A 15,509-nucleotide genomic window follows, 5' to 3' on the forward strand; every position below is an offset into this window, starting at 1 on the left:
GCGGCGCCACTTCCGCTTCCGGTGGCGGCCGTCGCGGGGATGCGGCGGGGCCCGGTGCCGGTGGTGGCCTTCGTGCTGGCGCTGGGCGCGGCGGCTCGGGGTGGCGGTTCCGGGCCTGTAACGTGCGGTTCGGTGGTGAAGCTGCTCAACGTGCGGCACAACGTTCGGCTGCATTCGCACGATGTGCGCTACGGCTCCGGTAATGGCTTTCGTTCCTCCCCCTCTCGGTATAGCGGGGTCTCGTTGCTGATCCTGAGCCTAATCGCCGTTCTTGTCTCCCGCAGGCAGCGGGCAGCAGTCGGTGACCGGCGTGTCGGCGGCGGATGATGGGAACAGCTACTGGAGGGTGCGAGGCCGCACGGCCGCTGTGTGTGAGCGGGGCCAGCCGGTGCGCTGCGGGCAGGCCATCCGCCTCACGCACCTGGGCACCGGCCGCAACCTGCACAGCCACAACTTCGTCTCCCCGCTCTCTGGCAACCAGGTACCGGCACGGCCCTGCGCCCTGGGAGCAGCCCTCGTGTGCCATACCCCAAATGGGCACATCGTGTATCCAGGGTCTGCAGGCTCGGCCTGTTCTCTGGTCCCTGCCAGATCTCCCAGGACATATTGATACCCTGCTCGGTGCTCCGGTCCCTGCCGGGTCCCTCTTGTTGCTATTGGGTCCCTACTGGGTCTTCCACAGTCCCTGCCAGGCCCATACTGGGTCACTCAGGCTCTGTGGTGTCTCACTTGTTGCCATCTGCTCTCTCAAGTCCCTACCAGCCCCATCTAGTCCCCCAGCCAACTCCCATTTGTCACCTCAAGACCTCAGACCTACAAGGTTCTCCCAGGCCAAAACAGGTCCCTGTCAGCCCCATCTTGTCCCCCAGCTGTTTTTCCCAGTCCTCATTCCCATCCTATCCCTGTCTTGGCCTCTAGGGCCAGCCACACATTCTACCTCCCCCATGTCATATCATCCCCCACGCAAGGTCAACATCCTGTGGCACCTTTGGGACACCTGCATAGCTCTGTGTTAACGAGATTGCTAACGAATCAGCACTCAAAACTTGCAGCCTGTAAATTTGAGCACCCCCAGAGAGCTGTCCCTTCCCTGTCCCTCTGACACAAAGGTGATACAAAAACCCGAACCCTGAAACTGAGTTGTTTTGTTGTTTTTTTTCCTCCAGGAGGTGAGCGCCTTTGGGGAGGATGGCGAGGGCGACTACCTGGACGACTGGACAGTGCTGTGCAGTGGGACCTACTGGGCACGGGACAGCGAAGTTCGCTTCCAGCACACCTCCACCGACGTCTTCCTCTCGGTGACAGGCGAGCAGTATGGGCGGCCCATCAACGGGCAGAGGGAGGTGCACGGCATGGCCACCTCCAGCCAGAATAACTACTGGAAGGTGATGGAAGGCATCTTCATGCAGCCCGGAGAGGTCTTCAAAGCGGAGCAGCACCACGTTGAGTTGTGACAGACGGACTGATGCGTTTGGGGCTGCTTGGTGCGGGGGTGGCCCCTGTCCACATGCGGTTGTGACGCGCGCTGGGATTTGGAGCCCAACATCCTGAATCCAACACAAAGCTGATGGTGGTGTTCTGAATTTGACACTTTGTGTTTGGGATCCAATGCAAAGCAGATCCCAGAATGCTGAATCAACATAAAGCTGATCCCAAATCCAGCACAAAGCTGATCCCAAAATCCTGAATCCAGTACACAGCTCATCCTGACACCCCAAATCCAACATCCCGAATACAACATAAAGCTGATCCCAGAATTCCAAATCCAACACCAAAGCTGATGATTCCAGTGTCCTAAACTAAATTTGACACTAAGCAGATTCCATCTTCCCACATCCAGCACAAGGTCAACCCCAAATCCCAGCTCAGACAAGTAGCAGAGCTCAGTGCCCCAAATCCAACAGGAGTCAGATCACAGAACCTCAGATCCAAGCACCCAAAATCCGATGCAAAGCAGATCCCAGCACCCCAAATCCAACACAGAGCAGATCCCAGCATCCCAAATCAGATCCCAAAGTCCCATTTGGACACAGATCCGAGAACCCCCAAATAAATCACATCCCAAAGACCAGCCGGGACTCACAGCAGCTCCTTGCTCCCCAGAGCAGCACCCACACTCGCCAGCTGTAATCTGTTTATCTCCTTCTCCCCTGACCCGGTTCGGGGTTCCCTCCTCGGGGATCTGAGCCCCCTTTCCTCCACCCGGCCTCTCTGGATGGCGATGCGCTTTCCCACCGCGGCGCAGAGAGATGTTATGCCACTCCGAGCCGCTAGGGGGCGCTACCGCCGAAACTCCGGGCCGGCCCCGCCCCTCCGCTCCCAACCGTCACTCCGGGCCCGGCAGGCGGCTCTGCCCCCGCTGAGCGGACGGCGGCGGCCGGGCCCTGGGGGCCACCATGCTGCTGCCGCCGGGCCTGCCGCTGCCGCTACCAGCCGTTCTGCTCGGCCTCGGGCTCGTCTTGCTGCTCGCCGGGCTGCTGGCGCGGTCAGGGCCTGGGGGCGGGTCGCTGGGGCCGGGGGAGGGGCAAGGGAAGGGGTGTTGGGGGGCTGTAGAGGCGGCTATGGGTCTGGGTGTGGGGGAGTCAGGGGGTGTAAGTGGGGGTGTGGGGTGCAGAGGGGTCTGTAGTTGGGGATGTGGGGTGTAGAGGGGACTGTAGGTGTGGGTATGTTGCATAGAGGGGTCTGTAGGTGCGGGCGTTGGGTGTAGAGGTCTGGATGTGGGGTGTAGGGGGGTCCAAAGGGTCTCTAAAGGCCCTTAGGGATGGCTGGGGAAGCGCCAGGGTACTGGGGGAGAGGTGTCAGGCTGAAGGAGGTTGGGGTGGAGGCTGACAGGGCATTAGGAGCTTATAGGAGTCAAGGGATCTCGCAGGGATGGTCGTAGGGTGATGGGGAAGTCAGAATGGATCTCCAACGATATGGGGGGTGTTTGGGCTTTAGGGAGCCCCTGTAGTTCAGGGATGCTGTAGAGCTTGGAGGGAAATGTCAAAGGTGGAGGGTGTTGTGTGAAGGGGATACAGCCAGGTATGGGGGTTTTGTGGTGCTTCTCTCCAGATCTGGGGGGGATCTTGTGGGCTGGATGTCGGGAGAAAGGGGGATTTGGAGCACAGGGCTTGGGGTGGAGGCTGAGGGACCCACAGGCATGAGGGTCTCTGGGACAGTGCAGGTGGTAGGAAGGGAGAAGATGTGTGGCTCAGGACAGCAGAGGTAGACTCTGTCCCTTTGCATATACCCACAGGTGGCTGGCATGCCGCCTGGCCATCACCTGGTGCCGGCAGAAGCTGCAGGCAGAGCTGAAGATTGGCTCCTTCGGCTTCTTCTGGGCACAGAACATCAGCCTCAAGTTCCAGCAGGAGCAGCAGACCGTGGTGGGTACCTGTGGAGGAGTCACAGCTGGGTGAAGGTGGGATGGACGCAGTCCTTTTCAGGCTGGCAGCGAGTCTCTGCAGCCAAGCTGCTGTCACACAGCCCCAGGCCTGCAGCCCTTTCTCCCTTGGCTGAATGCAGGGGTTTGTGAGAGCTCCCCACATCATGTTGGGCAACGGGAGTGTAATGAAAGCAATGGGGTGAGCTAATTTTTCACTCACCTGCTTTTATGTTCTTGCAGGAAATTGACAACATCTGGATCTCCAGTAAACTGAGCCGTGAGCTCCCGTATGTACCCATGCCCCAGCTCCTTCTCTGCTCTCCTGAGGGGGGTCTGTCTCACCTCTGGTCCTGCTGACTGCCTCTGCACCTTTCTGTGCTGCCCATTTCCCACCGCCTACTCTGCAGGAGTGAATCATTCTCCTTTGGGTGTCTCATGGAGGCACCCCTGGGGCTGGATGTGTGGGCCCTTGTAAAGGTTGCTTGTGCTGGTTCTCCTGCAGACGCTACTTTGAGCTGTGTTTTGGTGAAGTGCGAATCCGCACAGATCTGCTGAAGAGCCATGGGCTCCAGCCATCCTTCCCTGAGGCTCCCAAAGAAGCTGATGATGGCAAGAACAAAGCAGACCTGGCCCTTAAATCATCCTTGCTGCGGCTCCTTAGCCAGGTGAGCTCTGGCTCCATGAGAGGGTGTTGCAGGCTGTGCTGCTGTTGCATAGCTCTCACCATACTGCCTTCCACCAGCTCTTTTCCATCCACATGGACTCCATCAACATCATGGTTCTACATGTGGCCACCTCAGAATCTCTGTGGCACATCCAGGCCAGCAAGACACGTCTTCTCCTCAATGGTGATGGGAAGAGGTAATGCTGTGTTCATGCCCTTTATCCCACCAAAAAAAGGAGGGAAGGGGCTTGGTTTTGCAGAGCCTTCAGCCTCAGTCTTCTCTCTGCTCTCCCCAGCCTGAAGTGTGAGGTGAACCTGACGAAGGTCAGCAGCAAAGTGTTGCGGAGCAGCCAGCAGGTGAGTACTGGGGAAGGGAGAAATTCAGTGGGCCTGGGCACCAGTGTTGAGGCTGGATGATGCTGAATGTCCTGCAAGGCTCTCAGCTCCATGCTGCCCCCAGTGCATTATCTGCAGCCTCCATCAGCAAGGAGCTGGGTGACTCCTGGTGTATTCCTTGCCCATGTCCCTACACAGGATGACACATGCCTGGCAGAGCTGGCCCTGGCACTCTCCATCTCACTGGAGATCAGCAGCAAGCAGCAACTGGTGGGCGTCACGCTGGGTGTCCGGACCCTGCAGGCAGAGCTGCACGAGGGGCTTTTCTGCAGCCCTCTGTTGCACCGTGTGACAGCCAGAGCCCCTCAGCCTAGCCCAGGTCAGGGACAGGAACAGGGCTGGCAGTCCCCTCACTTCCACTACAGCCAGAGGGATTTGGCTGTGCTATCACTGCTTACCAGTGCAGGGAGTGGGAGTCTGGGCGAGAGCCTTTCTGTGACTTTGTGTTTCCTGCTCCAGACTCAGCAGAGTCCCTGAAATCCCCGTCCCTGCTGAGCAGGGACACACTGCAGCTCATCCCCAGGAGGATGGAGGTGAAGCTGGAGAGCACCAGCGTGGTGCTGTCTATGAACAGCCAGAAGAGGTAAGGAGATGGTTGTTCTAGCCACGATCAGTGCAGGGTCCTGGGAATAGCTGTGCCACTTTCTGCTTGTCCTTTGCTCTGCCTAACTGCAGAGAGAAAATCCCAGGGGGAAGGACTGAGAGCAGTCTGGGGCTGTGGGCTCTTGGGGAAGAAAGTAGGCAGGGAATCTGGTTCTCCAGCACGATAGCGTGAGGGGATATTCTGCTGGTGTAATGCTGGGGTAGTGTTGGGCTGGGCTGCAGCTGCAGTCTGGGCTGTGCTTTGTCCATGACAGCATGCTAGTCAGCTGGGATAGGAGATGTAGGAGATTGAGATCGTGATGGTGCAGCTCTTTCCTGGCAGTGACCCTCTGCTTCTCCTAGGCACCTCACCTGGAGCCTGAAGCTGCTGCAGTTTCTATATCAGCGTGAAGAGGAGCAGATCCCACTGCGCAACTTCACACCCACCTCAGATCTGGACCAAATGAGTGTAGACCTCCATCTGGAGGGCAAGTAGCCAGGAGAGAACCTATGGTGTGAGGCTGCTGCCACTTCTGTCCAGCACCCCTCACTTTTGCTCCTCTCCCTCCCCAGATGGCCTTCTCCTGTCCCAGAGCCGCCAGCGCATTGTGTGCCTCAACTCCCTGAAGACCAGCGTGCAGGTGAGCAGATGCTGGACGTGCTCCTGTCCCCTGGAGGGGCTGATTTGACTCCAGGCATGAGCTTGCTGCCACCCTGTGCTCTCCCTGCCCTAGGTCACAGCCATTGACCTCTCAGCTGCTGTGCTACTCAACACCTGCATCATCCACTACCGCCACCAAGAGTTTTCGCACTGGCTGGGCCTGTTGACACAGGAACACAGGCAGCATTCGGCCCCTGTCCCCAGCCAAGGGCACAAGGGAAGGTAAACTCAGCTTCAGCTGCTGGTTTTGCAGCTTGTTCCCTCTTAGCTGCTGCTTTCTGGCAGGGTGCCTGGGCATACAGCGCCTTCTCTGCCCTGCACACAGCCTATGGGTCAGGGAGGCTGATGTGGAGGGTGAACCCTACAGGGAGGGTGTCCCTTGGAGCCTGTTCCTTGGCACACAGGACCCCTGTAATGTCTCATCCCTTCTTGTCCTCTATAGGAACTATCCCCAAATCATAGCACCCGTCATACTGAGTGCCTCGCTGTCCAATGTCAATGTGTCGGTGCAACTGGGGGATACTCCACCCTTTGCTTTGGGCTTCAACTCCATCTCTGCAGGTAAGGGTTGGCTCCAGGGCTTCAACTCCATCTCTGCAGGTAAGGGTTGGCTCCAGGGTGCTTGCTGAGCTCTTCTTGTGGGGTTGGTGGAGAAGTACTGGAGATGATCATCATCCTGAGCCTATGGCATGGGAATGGGGAAAACTTTACTGTGTCTGAGTTGTCTGTTTGGGGGCTGCCAAGCAGGCAGCAGCAAGCCCTGCCTGTACTCACCTTCTGTGCTTGCAGACTACCAGCACCTGCGTCCCCAGAGTGTGCACCAGCGAATCGTGCTGGTTGTGGACCACCTTTGCTGGCGTGTGGGCAATGACTCACACATCCAGCGTGCCCCCCACCCCCCCAACATGCACGTGTGGGGAGAAGCCCTCATCCTTGACTCCTTCAACCTGCAGGTGAGTGGCGAGCTGAGGGGTAGCTTTGAGGGGGGAGGATGCTGCCTATCCACAGCTCCAGACAAGACACATAGTGGCATGGGGGCATCCTACATATGGACAGTGATCAGCCTGTTTGTCCTGCAGGGCAGCTACAACCAGCCCTTGGGCATGTCCAGTGCCCAGTCAGACACACTCTTTTTGGACTGCACCATACGGGGGCTACAAGTGGAGTCATCAGACACCTGCACCGAGTGCCTGGCCAGGGTCCTGTCCCTATTCTGCCCACAGCCCAGTGGAGCTGAGCTTGCTGAGCAACCATCTTCTGTCCAGAGTGAGCCCTGGATACTGCTCTGGAAGGTAGATCTGAAGGTGGAGGATGTAAATCTTTTCACACTCTCAGCAGTGGTGGGTAAGTGCAGTTGTGGCATCCAGAGCAATTCTAGATTACTGTCCTGGAACAGCCTCACTGTTACAGCGTGGCATGCTGTTCCTCTAGGTGCCCTGGAGCTGCGGCTGGACACGTTGACTGTCCTGGGGAGTGCTGAGAGCTGCACAGTCAGTGCCCAGGGCATGGTGCTGGCCTTGGTGAAGAGCATTACGGAGAAGATGCAGCCGTGCTGCAAAGCTCCCGCCATCCCCAACCCTGTAGCCAACCTCTCCATGCTCTCCATCACCTACCATAGCAGCATCCGCTCTCTAGAGGTAGATGTGGGCCTTGAGCCTCTGTTTTATCCTATACTGGCATGTATGGGGCAGCGAGAGGGCTGGCCAGCCTTGAAAGACGATGGAGAGCAGGACACGGCAGTGATTTGTTGCTTGCTCTCTCCCCTCTGTAGGTGCAGTGCGGTGAGGGGCTGGCAGTGCTGTGGAGCCCACCTGACCACATGCACCTGTACCATCACACTCTGGCCACCCTGCAGTGCCTCGAAGCCTTGAGGAGTGCCCTCAGCCACGGGACACCTCCCTCCCTATCCCCAGAGAGCCCAGCGTCCCCCATGGTCAGCCCTCCTGAGACATTAGAACTCCTCCAGGCAGACGGGGCTCCTCCCAAAAGACTCCTGTCTCTGTCGCTGGAGCTGAGCTCTGCCAAGGTCACCGCCTTTGTTTCTGAGGCCAACTACATCAGCCTGGCTGCCGAACGGACCTCTGTGAGCTGGCACGGCGGTGCTCTGCACGGCTACTGCCCTGAGCTGGCAGCCGGCTTCGATGGACACAGCATCTTCAGCTTCAAGGAGGTGGAGGTGAAGCTGCTGCCGGAACTGGAGGAGGTCATCTTGCACCGTTGCGCCTTCCCCACCCTGCACACACTCCGCAACCGCGGCTGGGCTTTCTCCTTCGCCAGCGTGACCATTGAGTTCCCCTACCAGTACGACTTCTCCCGCACGCTGGACGCTGCCGTGGGTGTGCAGAAATGGTTGAAGGGTTTGCACCGGCGTGGGCGCCCTGCCGGCACGGCTCTGCCTCCCGACCTCCTGCTCAAAGTGACGCATTTCTCCTGCGTCTTCCTGGACGATGTCTTCGAGGTCAAGTTACGGGACAATTACGAGCTGATGAAGGATGAGAGCAAAGAAAGTGCCAAGCGTTTGCAGCTGCTGGATGCCAAAGTGGCTGCGCTGCGCAAACAGCACGGCGAGCTGCTGCCTGCCCGCAAGATCGAGGAGCTCTATGCCTCGCTGGAGAAGAAGAACATTGAGATCTACATCCAGCGCTCGCGGCGTCTCTACGCCAACACACCCATGCGGAGGGCTCTCCTCACCTGGACCTTGGCCCACCTGGAGCTGGTGGCCATGGCTGACGAGTCTTTCCACGGCACGGAGCGCGTCGTGGAGCAGATGAGGGACATCGACAGCGTCAGCCCGTTCCCCCCCGAGGGGCTGGAGATGGTCACCCAGTGGTGCCGCATGATGAAAGGCAGCGTCAGCAGCTTCTTCGGTGAGTGATCTTGCGTGTCCTTAGAGGACACTTAGATGACAGGACAAGGGGAAACGGCCGGAAACTGCAGCATAGGAAGTTCCACACAAATGTGCGCAAGAACTTCTTTGCAGTGAGGTGACGGAGCACTGGAACAGGCTGCCCAGGGAGGTGGTGGAGTCTCCTTCTCTGGAGATGTTCAAGACCTGCCTGGATGCCAACCTGTGTGACCTGCTGTAGGGAACCTGCTTTGGCAGGGGGGTTGGACTCGATGAGCTCTGGAGGTCCCTTCCAACCCCTACAATTCTGTGATTCTGTGACAGCACAGTGTCTGCACGGTCCTGGGCTTTTAGGATGGACCTACTGGCTCTGCGTGGTGTGCAGCCAAAGAATAGAAAATGTTTTTCGAAGATGCGAGGGAATGGAAATGCAGAAAAGGCACAGTGGTGTGGTGGCTGATGCTGTGGCCTAGACTGAGGGGATCAGAGCCTTTGTCCTTTGTCCTTTGCTGCCTCATCCACCAGCCCTTGCTCTGTCCCGCAGTGCGGATCCGTGACTACCCACGCTACCTCTTTGAGATCCGGAACTGGCAGCTCTCAGGGCGGCTGATCGGAGCTGAGCAGTGTGGCCAGGCCTGCTCCCGGCGCCGCCAGGTCCTGAAGCTGGGGCTGCCCTGGGGAGATGCGATGGTGGAGAGGAACATGCCTCCCCTAAAGTTCTACCACGACTTCCACTGTAAGAAGCAGAGGGGCCAGGGGGGCTCTGCTGGGGTGGGGACAGGCAAAGGGCTGAGCCGATCCCTGTGTCCCCAGCTGAGATCTCCCAGTTCACCATTGTGTGGGGGCCCTGCTGGGACCCAGCCTGGACCCTGATCAGCCAGTGTGTGGATCTGCTCACTAAGCCCACAGAAGACCCCAGTGCCCCGTTGCCTTGGTGGGACAAGAGCCGCCTTCTTTTCCACGGGGACTGGCACATGGACATCGAGCAGGCCAACCTGCACCAGCTGGCCACTGAGGTGAGTGCTGCTGGGGTTGGGAGCAGATGTATTGGGGGGGGGGCATCTCACACCTTCATCTTCCCACGCTTTGTCTGCAGGACCCCTACAACACCACGGAGAACATGCACTGGGAGTGGAGTCACCTCTCCTTCCATTGGAAGCCTGGACAGTTTGTCTTCAAGGGCAGCCTAGACATCAATGTCCGGACAGCTTCCAAGTGAGTGTGGGCCCTGTAGTGTGGGGGCTACGAATGGTGCCAGAGGGGTAACTGGGGACCTCTTTCCGCTTTCAGATATGATGACTGCTGCTTCCTGCACCTGCCCGACCTGTGCATGACGCTGGACATGCAGTGGCTGTGCCACGGGAACCCCCACGACCACCACGGTGTGGTGCTGCGCTCCCCTGAGTTCCTGCCTGAGGTGCCAGTGGGGCAGCAGTACGACTCCTACCGTGCCTTCCGCTCTGAGAACCTCAACCTCTCCATCCAGATGGACCTGACACGGCCCAGTGAGGGTGGGTGACAGCACCCTAGGGATCCCTCCAGGGCAGAGGGGATGGTTTTACTGATCCTTATCAATCCTTCATTGGATGCTCTTGCGTCCTTGCCTCGTGGCACTGGCTGATGGTGGGTGTATTCTCAGAGCACTCCCAGCCCCGGATCCTGCTCTACAGCAGCACGCTCCGCTGGATGCAGAATTTCTGGGCTACGTGGACCAGTGTGACGCGCCCCATCTGCCGTGGGAAGCTCTTCAACAACATGAAGCCCAGTAAGAAGAAGTTGGGGCAGCATTACAAGCAGCTGTCTTACACTGCGCTCTTCCCCCAGCTGCAGGCAAGTCTTGGGGATTGGTTGCTGGTGGTATCTCCCTCTCTGTCCAGCTCTCAGTACCTGCTGTCTGCTCCCTTACAGGTACATTACTGGGCCTCCTTTGCCCAGCAGCGGGGGATCCAGGTGGAGTGCTGCCAGGGGCACATCTTCACTCGTGGCACGCAGCGGCTGATCCCACAAGGTGAGTTGGGGCCCTGCTGGCAGTGCCTCTGGGCAGGGTGGGGACCTGGCTGATGCCTTTCGCTGTTCTCCAGCCGGCACGGTGATGCGACGCCTCATTTCTGAGTGGAGCATCACACAGATGGTGAGCGATCTGAGCCAGGTCACTGTGCACCTCATGGCCTCCACCTGCGACGAGAATGCTGACCACCGTCTGGATACCCTGGTGAAGAAAACTCACCTGTTGAGCCTGTCTTCCCTCACGTACCAACGGCACAGCAACCGCACAGCTGAGGAGGTACTGCTGGATAAACTGAGCTGTGCTGGCCTGGTGGCATCCCCCTGGAATAAGGGGATCTTCATCTTTGGGCACAGTCCGGGAGGGCAGAGGCCGGTTGTGGCTTTACTGTGCTGAGGCTCTGACCTTTGTGCCCAGGAGCTGCCCCTGCGGGATGGGGACGATGGTTTCCATACACACCAGCTGCACCTGGTGGACCTGCGAGCATCCTGGACCACCACAAACCGGGACATTGCCTTTGGTCTGTATGATGGCTACAAGAAAGCGGCTGTGCTCAAGCGCAATCTGTCCACGGAGGCTCTGAAGGGGTTGAAGATTGACACACAGCTGCAGGCCAAGAAGCTGAAGCGAGGCCCCCTCTCTGCTCACTCTGTCCCTGCCAAAGTGACTGCTCCCATCACCAGCGGCCGTCCTGAGAGAGCTTCCTCTGGAGGTGTGTGTGGCTGTACGAGCCTGGCAGCACGTGCTAGCCTAGAGCTTCTCCAGCCTTCATATCCTCAACCTTGCACTGATTTTTTTACTCTTTTCTCCTTCCCTAGGAGCCTACATGTTGCAGAAGCTCATTGAGGAGACAGATAAGTTTGTGGTCTTCACAGAGGAGGAATCAGGAGCTAGTGAGCAGCTGTGTGGCATCGCTGCCTGCCAGACTGATGACATCTACAACCGCAACTGCCTCATTGAGTTGGTCAACTGCCAGGTACCAACCCCTGGCCAGCCTCTGCTCCCCTGGCCTTGTGGTCAGAGGGGCCATGGCTGGTCTTGATGCCCTAGGGTCTCTTTTTTAATTCCACAGATGGTGCTGCGTGGTGCGGAGACAGAGGGCTGTGTGATTGTGTCTGCTGCAAAGGCTCAACTGCTGCAGTGCCAGCACCACCCTGCCTGGTATGGGGACACACTGAAGCAGAAGACATCTTGGACGTGCTTGCTGGATGGCATGCAGTACTTTGCCACAACAGAAAGCAGCCCCACAGAGAGGGAGCATGGGCAGCTCTGGCTGGAGGTGAGGGACTGGGGTTGCACATGGTGGATGAGCTGCAAGAAGGACAGCCACCAATGCATCTTTGCCTTCCTAGGTGAAGAATATTGAGGAGCATCGGCAACGGAGCCTGGACTCAGTGCAGGAGCTGATGGAGAGTGGGCAGGCAGTGGGTGGCATGGTCAGCACCACCACAGGTACGGCTTGGGGAGCTGGGCACCACGCTACCCAACTCTGCTTGCATGTGACCCTGAGGTTGGCAAAGCTGAGATGGCTCCAAGAGCAGAGCCAGCTCCAAACCCTGTGCTTGAGAGGTCTCTGGTGTGGCCTTCTGACTTCGGTTCCCCTTCCTGCCTGTCCCCAGACTGGAACCAGCCCTCAGAAGCCCAGCAGACCCAGCAGGTGCAGAGGATCATCTCTCGCTGCAGCTGCAGGATGTACTATATCAGCTACAGCCATGACATTGACCCTGAGCTGGCCACACAGATAAAGCCCCCCGAGACTCCTGCTAACCAGGAGAAGGAGGATCTGCTAAAGAAGCAGGAGGGTGGGTACATGCACACCGTGTGTCTCAGCAGAGCTTTGGGCTGACCCACTAGTGTCTACTGAGCCCAGGGGTGATCCATCTTGTACCTGCTGAGATCAGAAGGGCCCCACGTGTCCTTCTTGTGTCCCTATAGGAGCTGTGGACACATTCACACTCATCCACCACGACCTGGAGATCTCCACAAACCCTGCACAGTATGCAATGATCCTTGACATAGTTAACAACCTGCTGCTGCACGTGGAGCCCAAACGCAAGGTACTCAGAGAGCTGCAAGTCCCCTTGTCACGTGCCTGCATCCAGGGCGCCCCTTCACTTCCCCTATCCTTGTGGCTAGGAGCACAGTGAGAAGAAGCAGCGGGTGCGCTTCCAGTTGGAAATCTCCAGCAACCCTGAGGAGCAGCGCAGCAGTATCCTACACCTGCAGGAAGCTGTGAGGCAGCACGTGGCACAGATTCGGCAGCTGGAGAAGCAGATGTACTCCAACGTGAAGGTGAGCCCATGTTCAGGGTAGGACTTGGAATCCCTGCCTTGGGATGGAGGGTGCTGAGGGCTGTCTGTCTTCCAGTCCCTGCAGGATGACAGCAAAAACGAGAGCCTGCTCGACCTCAACCACAAGCTACAGCAGCAGCTGAGCCAGGAGAAAGCTGACCTGCAGCTGGAGAGCGAGGAGCTGAACATCCTGATCAGGTATGGGCCATCGCTGGCTTCCACAGTGCTGTTCTCTCTCTAGGGCTCCCCTGTCCCAGCATTTCCCTATCTGCTGCAGGTGCTTCAAGGACTTCCAGCTGCAGCGAGCCAACAAGATGGAGCTGCGAAAGCAGCCGGAAGACGTGAGCGTGGCACGGCGGACTGAGTTCTACTTTGCCCAGGCACGCTGGCGCCTGACGGAGGAGGATGGGCAGCTGGGCATAGCTGAGCTGGAGCTGCAGCGCTTCCTCTACAGCAAGGTACTGAGCTGGCTGGTGGCTCTGCAGCCCCTGTGTGTGGGCCTGGAGGTGTGGGGTTAATGATTCCGTGTGCGCAGGTCAACAAGTCTGATGACACTGCTGAGCATCTGCTGGAGCTGGGCTGGGTCACGATGAACAACCTCCTGCCCAACGCCGTGTACAAGGCAAGGGGAGCAGCTCTGCTTGCTTGGGGACCTTTTGGTGACCTGGCCCTGTGGCTCTCCTCACTCCAGTCACCCACTTTCCTCCCTGCAGGTGGTGCTGCGTCCCCAGAGCTCCTGCCAGTCCGGCCGCCAGCTGGCACTGAGGATCTTCAGCAAAGTCCGGCCGCCTGTGGGAGGCATCTCCATCAAGGAGCACTTTGAGGTGCTGGGGCTGTGCTGGGAGGTGCAGGGCATGGGCAGAGTTCACCCAGCTCTGACACATCTCTCTCCCTGCAGGTGAACGTGGTCCCACTCACCATCCAGCTCACCCACCAGTTCTTCCATAGGATGATGGGTTTCTTCTTCCCCGGACGCAACGTGGAGGAGGAGGAGGTGGGGGATGAGGAAGACAAGTCCAAACTGGTGACAACGGGTGAGTGGGGTGGGAGAGGTGTGGCAGTGTTTGAATCACCCTCCTGCCACCTGAGTGACTTCTCTGAGCAGCTCTGGCTGCGTGTCTGGATGGTTTTGGGGAGCTGCTGGTGGGATATATTGAAGAACAGGAACCTGTTCTTGGGTGGGGAGGGGGCTACTGGGGACAGCAACAAAGCCAGAGGGAATCTGGGTCATGTCTGATCCCCAGCTGGACCCCAACCACTGCCTCCTTCTGCCCTCCCAAGGGATACCTGTGGTGAAGCCACGGCAGCTGATTGGGGCTGATGACTCGCTGGGCCCAGGGAAGGGGGTCGCTCAGGGACTGAATCGCACCTCAGGGGTCAGGAGATCATTCCGAAAAGCACCCGAGGTACGTGCTGCCCTGTGGGGGGACTAGGGAGAGCCCTGCTGTGGTTGCAGTGTCTTGGCCTCGCTTCTTTTTTATCCCCTGCTCCCTCCCACCATGTTCACGTACATCCTTCACATCCCTACGCTGCACCTTGCTATGATTCCTGCAACATACCCAGTGCCACAGCAGCTCCCGCTGCTCCCCGGTGAAGCAATGCTGTGGCCCAGTGCCCGGCTGTCCCCTCCCCACTGCTTCCTGGCTCTGTCCCCTGTCCTCACCTTCTGCTCGCATCTCTGTCCCCAGCATCCCGTGGATGACATCGACAAGATGAAGGAGCGCGCGGCCATGAACAACTCCTTCATCTACATCAAGATCCCGCAGGTGCCACTGTGTGTCAGCTACAAGGTGAGTGGCCATGTGGGAGCAGGGGGGGCAGCGTGCCACTCTGCCTCACCGCCCTTTCCCCTGCTCAGGGCGAGAAGAACAGCGTGGACTGGGGTGACCTGAACCTGGTGCTGCCTTGCCTGGAGTACCACAACAATACCTGGACGTGGCTGGACTTTGCCATGGCGGTGAAGAGGGACAGCCGCAAAGCCTTGGTGGCACAGGTACATGGGGACGGCGCTGTCCCCCTTCCCACTATGGGGGCAAAGCCTCTATGGGGACAGGCTTGCCCCAGCGTGAAGCCAAGGGCGCTGTGTGCAGCCCCATGGTGCTGAGCCCTCGCTCCTGGTGCAGGTGATCAAAGAGAAGCTGCGCCTGAAGCCTGCAGCGGGTGCAGAGACACGGGGGAAGCTGGAGAACAAATCAGATGGGACCATCCAGCAGCAGGAGGAGGACGAGAAGGCACGTCTGCTCATCGGGCTGAGCGTGGGCGAGAAGAACCCCAGCAAGAAGTCCATCTTTGGCAGGCGCAAATGATGGCAGCACCCGGCAGGCCGGGAAGGGACTGGGGTCCCCTGTGCTCCTCATAGCAAAGGGGCAGCCCTATAGCAGTGAGGGGACCACGCTGCTGATGCCCGAGGCGGGGGGCAACCCCATTGCTGTGGGGCCTGGAAGCAGCCGTGCTGTGGGGCTGCTTTGTGGAGTGCAGCCCCCCCTGTGCCAAAGGTCCTGTAGGTCCTTGCTGCGTGGCTGCTGGCCCCAGGGCCTGGTGAAGCAGCAGGATCGCTCCAGGCTGGGAGAAAGGGGAACAGGAGAGAGTTTAAATAAGAGTTTTTAATTTGGAACAGCCTCGGTCCCAGGGGTTGTCATTCACCCTCCCGGCTTGCGTCGCACTGCTCTCAGCACAGCAGCACCTCGGCCGTGTAGGTTCA

General features: G+C 58.6%; 2 protein-coding genes across 3 annotated transcripts in view; both read left to right on the forward strand.

Annotated features, from left to right (window-relative positions):
• Window positions 1–15,424, forward strand: part of BLTP2 (bridge-like lipid transfer protein family member 2) — a 69,296-nt gene extending 53,872 nt beyond the window's left edge. The window contains exons 1-39 of one of the 2 annotated variants that reach the window (XM_052689266.1): window positions 2,312–2,485; window positions 3,236–3,365; window positions 3,605–3,651; window positions 3,867–4,029; window positions 4,107–4,225; window positions 4,325–4,385; window positions 4,563–4,743; window positions 4,884–5,007; window positions 5,370–5,494; window positions 5,580–5,647; window positions 5,741–5,889; window positions 6,110–6,228; window positions 6,457–6,620; window positions 6,747–7,011; window positions 7,099–7,304; window positions 7,439–8,534; window positions 9,057–9,248; window positions 9,326–9,528; window positions 9,609–9,727; window positions 9,803–10,023; window positions 10,152–10,342; window positions 10,421–10,520; window positions 10,594–10,796; window positions 10,935–11,229; window positions 11,336–11,493; window positions 11,590–11,796; window positions 11,870–11,969; window positions 12,137–12,319; window positions 12,453–12,574; window positions 12,654–12,809; window positions 12,885–13,006; window positions 13,086–13,266; window positions 13,344–13,430; window positions 13,522–13,632; window positions 13,707–13,842; window positions 14,090–14,214; window positions 14,497–14,598; window positions 14,667–14,801; window positions 14,932–15,424. In XM_052689266.1, coding sequence (XP_052545226.1) covers window positions 2,397–2,485; window positions 3,236–3,365; window positions 3,605–3,651; window positions 3,867–4,029; window positions 4,107–4,225; window positions 4,325–4,385; window positions 4,563–4,743; window positions 4,884–5,007; window positions 5,370–5,494; window positions 5,580–5,647; window positions 5,741–5,889; window positions 6,110–6,228; window positions 6,457–6,620; window positions 6,747–7,011; window positions 7,099–7,304; window positions 7,439–8,534; window positions 9,057–9,248; window positions 9,326–9,528; window positions 9,609–9,727; window positions 9,803–10,023; window positions 10,152–10,342; window positions 10,421–10,520; window positions 10,594–10,796; window positions 10,935–11,229; window positions 11,336–11,493; window positions 11,590–11,796; window positions 11,870–11,969; window positions 12,137–12,319; window positions 12,453–12,574; window positions 12,654–12,809; window positions 12,885–13,006; window positions 13,086–13,266; window positions 13,344–13,430; window positions 13,522–13,632; window positions 13,707–13,842; window positions 14,090–14,214; window positions 14,497–14,598; window positions 14,667–14,801; window positions 14,932–15,114 — 6,738 coding nt within the window. In that variant the 5' untranslated portion in view covers window positions 2,312–2,396 and the 3' untranslated portion in view covers window positions 15,115–15,424. Of the gene's footprint in view, window positions 1–2,311; window positions 2,486–3,235; window positions 3,366–3,603; window positions 3,652–3,866; window positions 4,030–4,106; window positions 4,226–4,324; window positions 4,386–4,562; window positions 4,744–4,883; window positions 5,008–5,369; window positions 5,495–5,579; window positions 5,648–5,740; window positions 5,890–6,109; window positions 6,229–6,456; window positions 6,621–6,746; window positions 7,012–7,098; window positions 7,305–7,438; window positions 8,535–9,056; window positions 9,249–9,325; window positions 9,529–9,608; window positions 9,728–9,802; window positions 10,024–10,151; window positions 10,343–10,420; window positions 10,521–10,593; window positions 10,797–10,934; window positions 11,230–11,335; window positions 11,494–11,589; window positions 11,797–11,869; window positions 11,970–12,136; window positions 12,320–12,452; window positions 12,575–12,653; window positions 12,810–12,884; window positions 13,007–13,085; window positions 13,267–13,343; window positions 13,633–13,706; window positions 13,843–14,089; window positions 14,215–14,496; window positions 14,599–14,666; window positions 14,802–14,931 lie in introns of those variants that run through there. The other variant, XM_052689265.1, reaches the window with a different exon arrangement.
• Window positions 6–2,071, forward strand: SDF2 (stromal cell derived factor 2). The gene is made up of 3 exons (XM_052689278.1): window positions 6–199; window positions 285–481; window positions 1,167–2,071. Exons 1-3 carry the CDS (start codon window positions 40–42, stop codon window positions 1,452–1,454), a joined length of 645 nt encoding a protein of 214 aa, XP_052545238.1. The 5' UTR covers window positions 6–39; the 3' UTR covers window positions 1,455–2,071.
• Window positions 15,425–15,509: the final 85 nt, after the last annotated feature.

Source organism: Tympanuchus pallidicinctus, unplaced genomic scaffold (assembly GCF_026119805.1).
Source record: "Tympanuchus pallidicinctus isolate F22 unplaced genomic scaffold, pur_lepc_1.0 scaffold24, whole genome shotgun sequence".
Classification (NCBI taxonomy): Eukaryota; Metazoa; Chordata; class Aves; order Galliformes; family Phasianidae; genus Tympanuchus; species Tympanuchus pallidicinctus.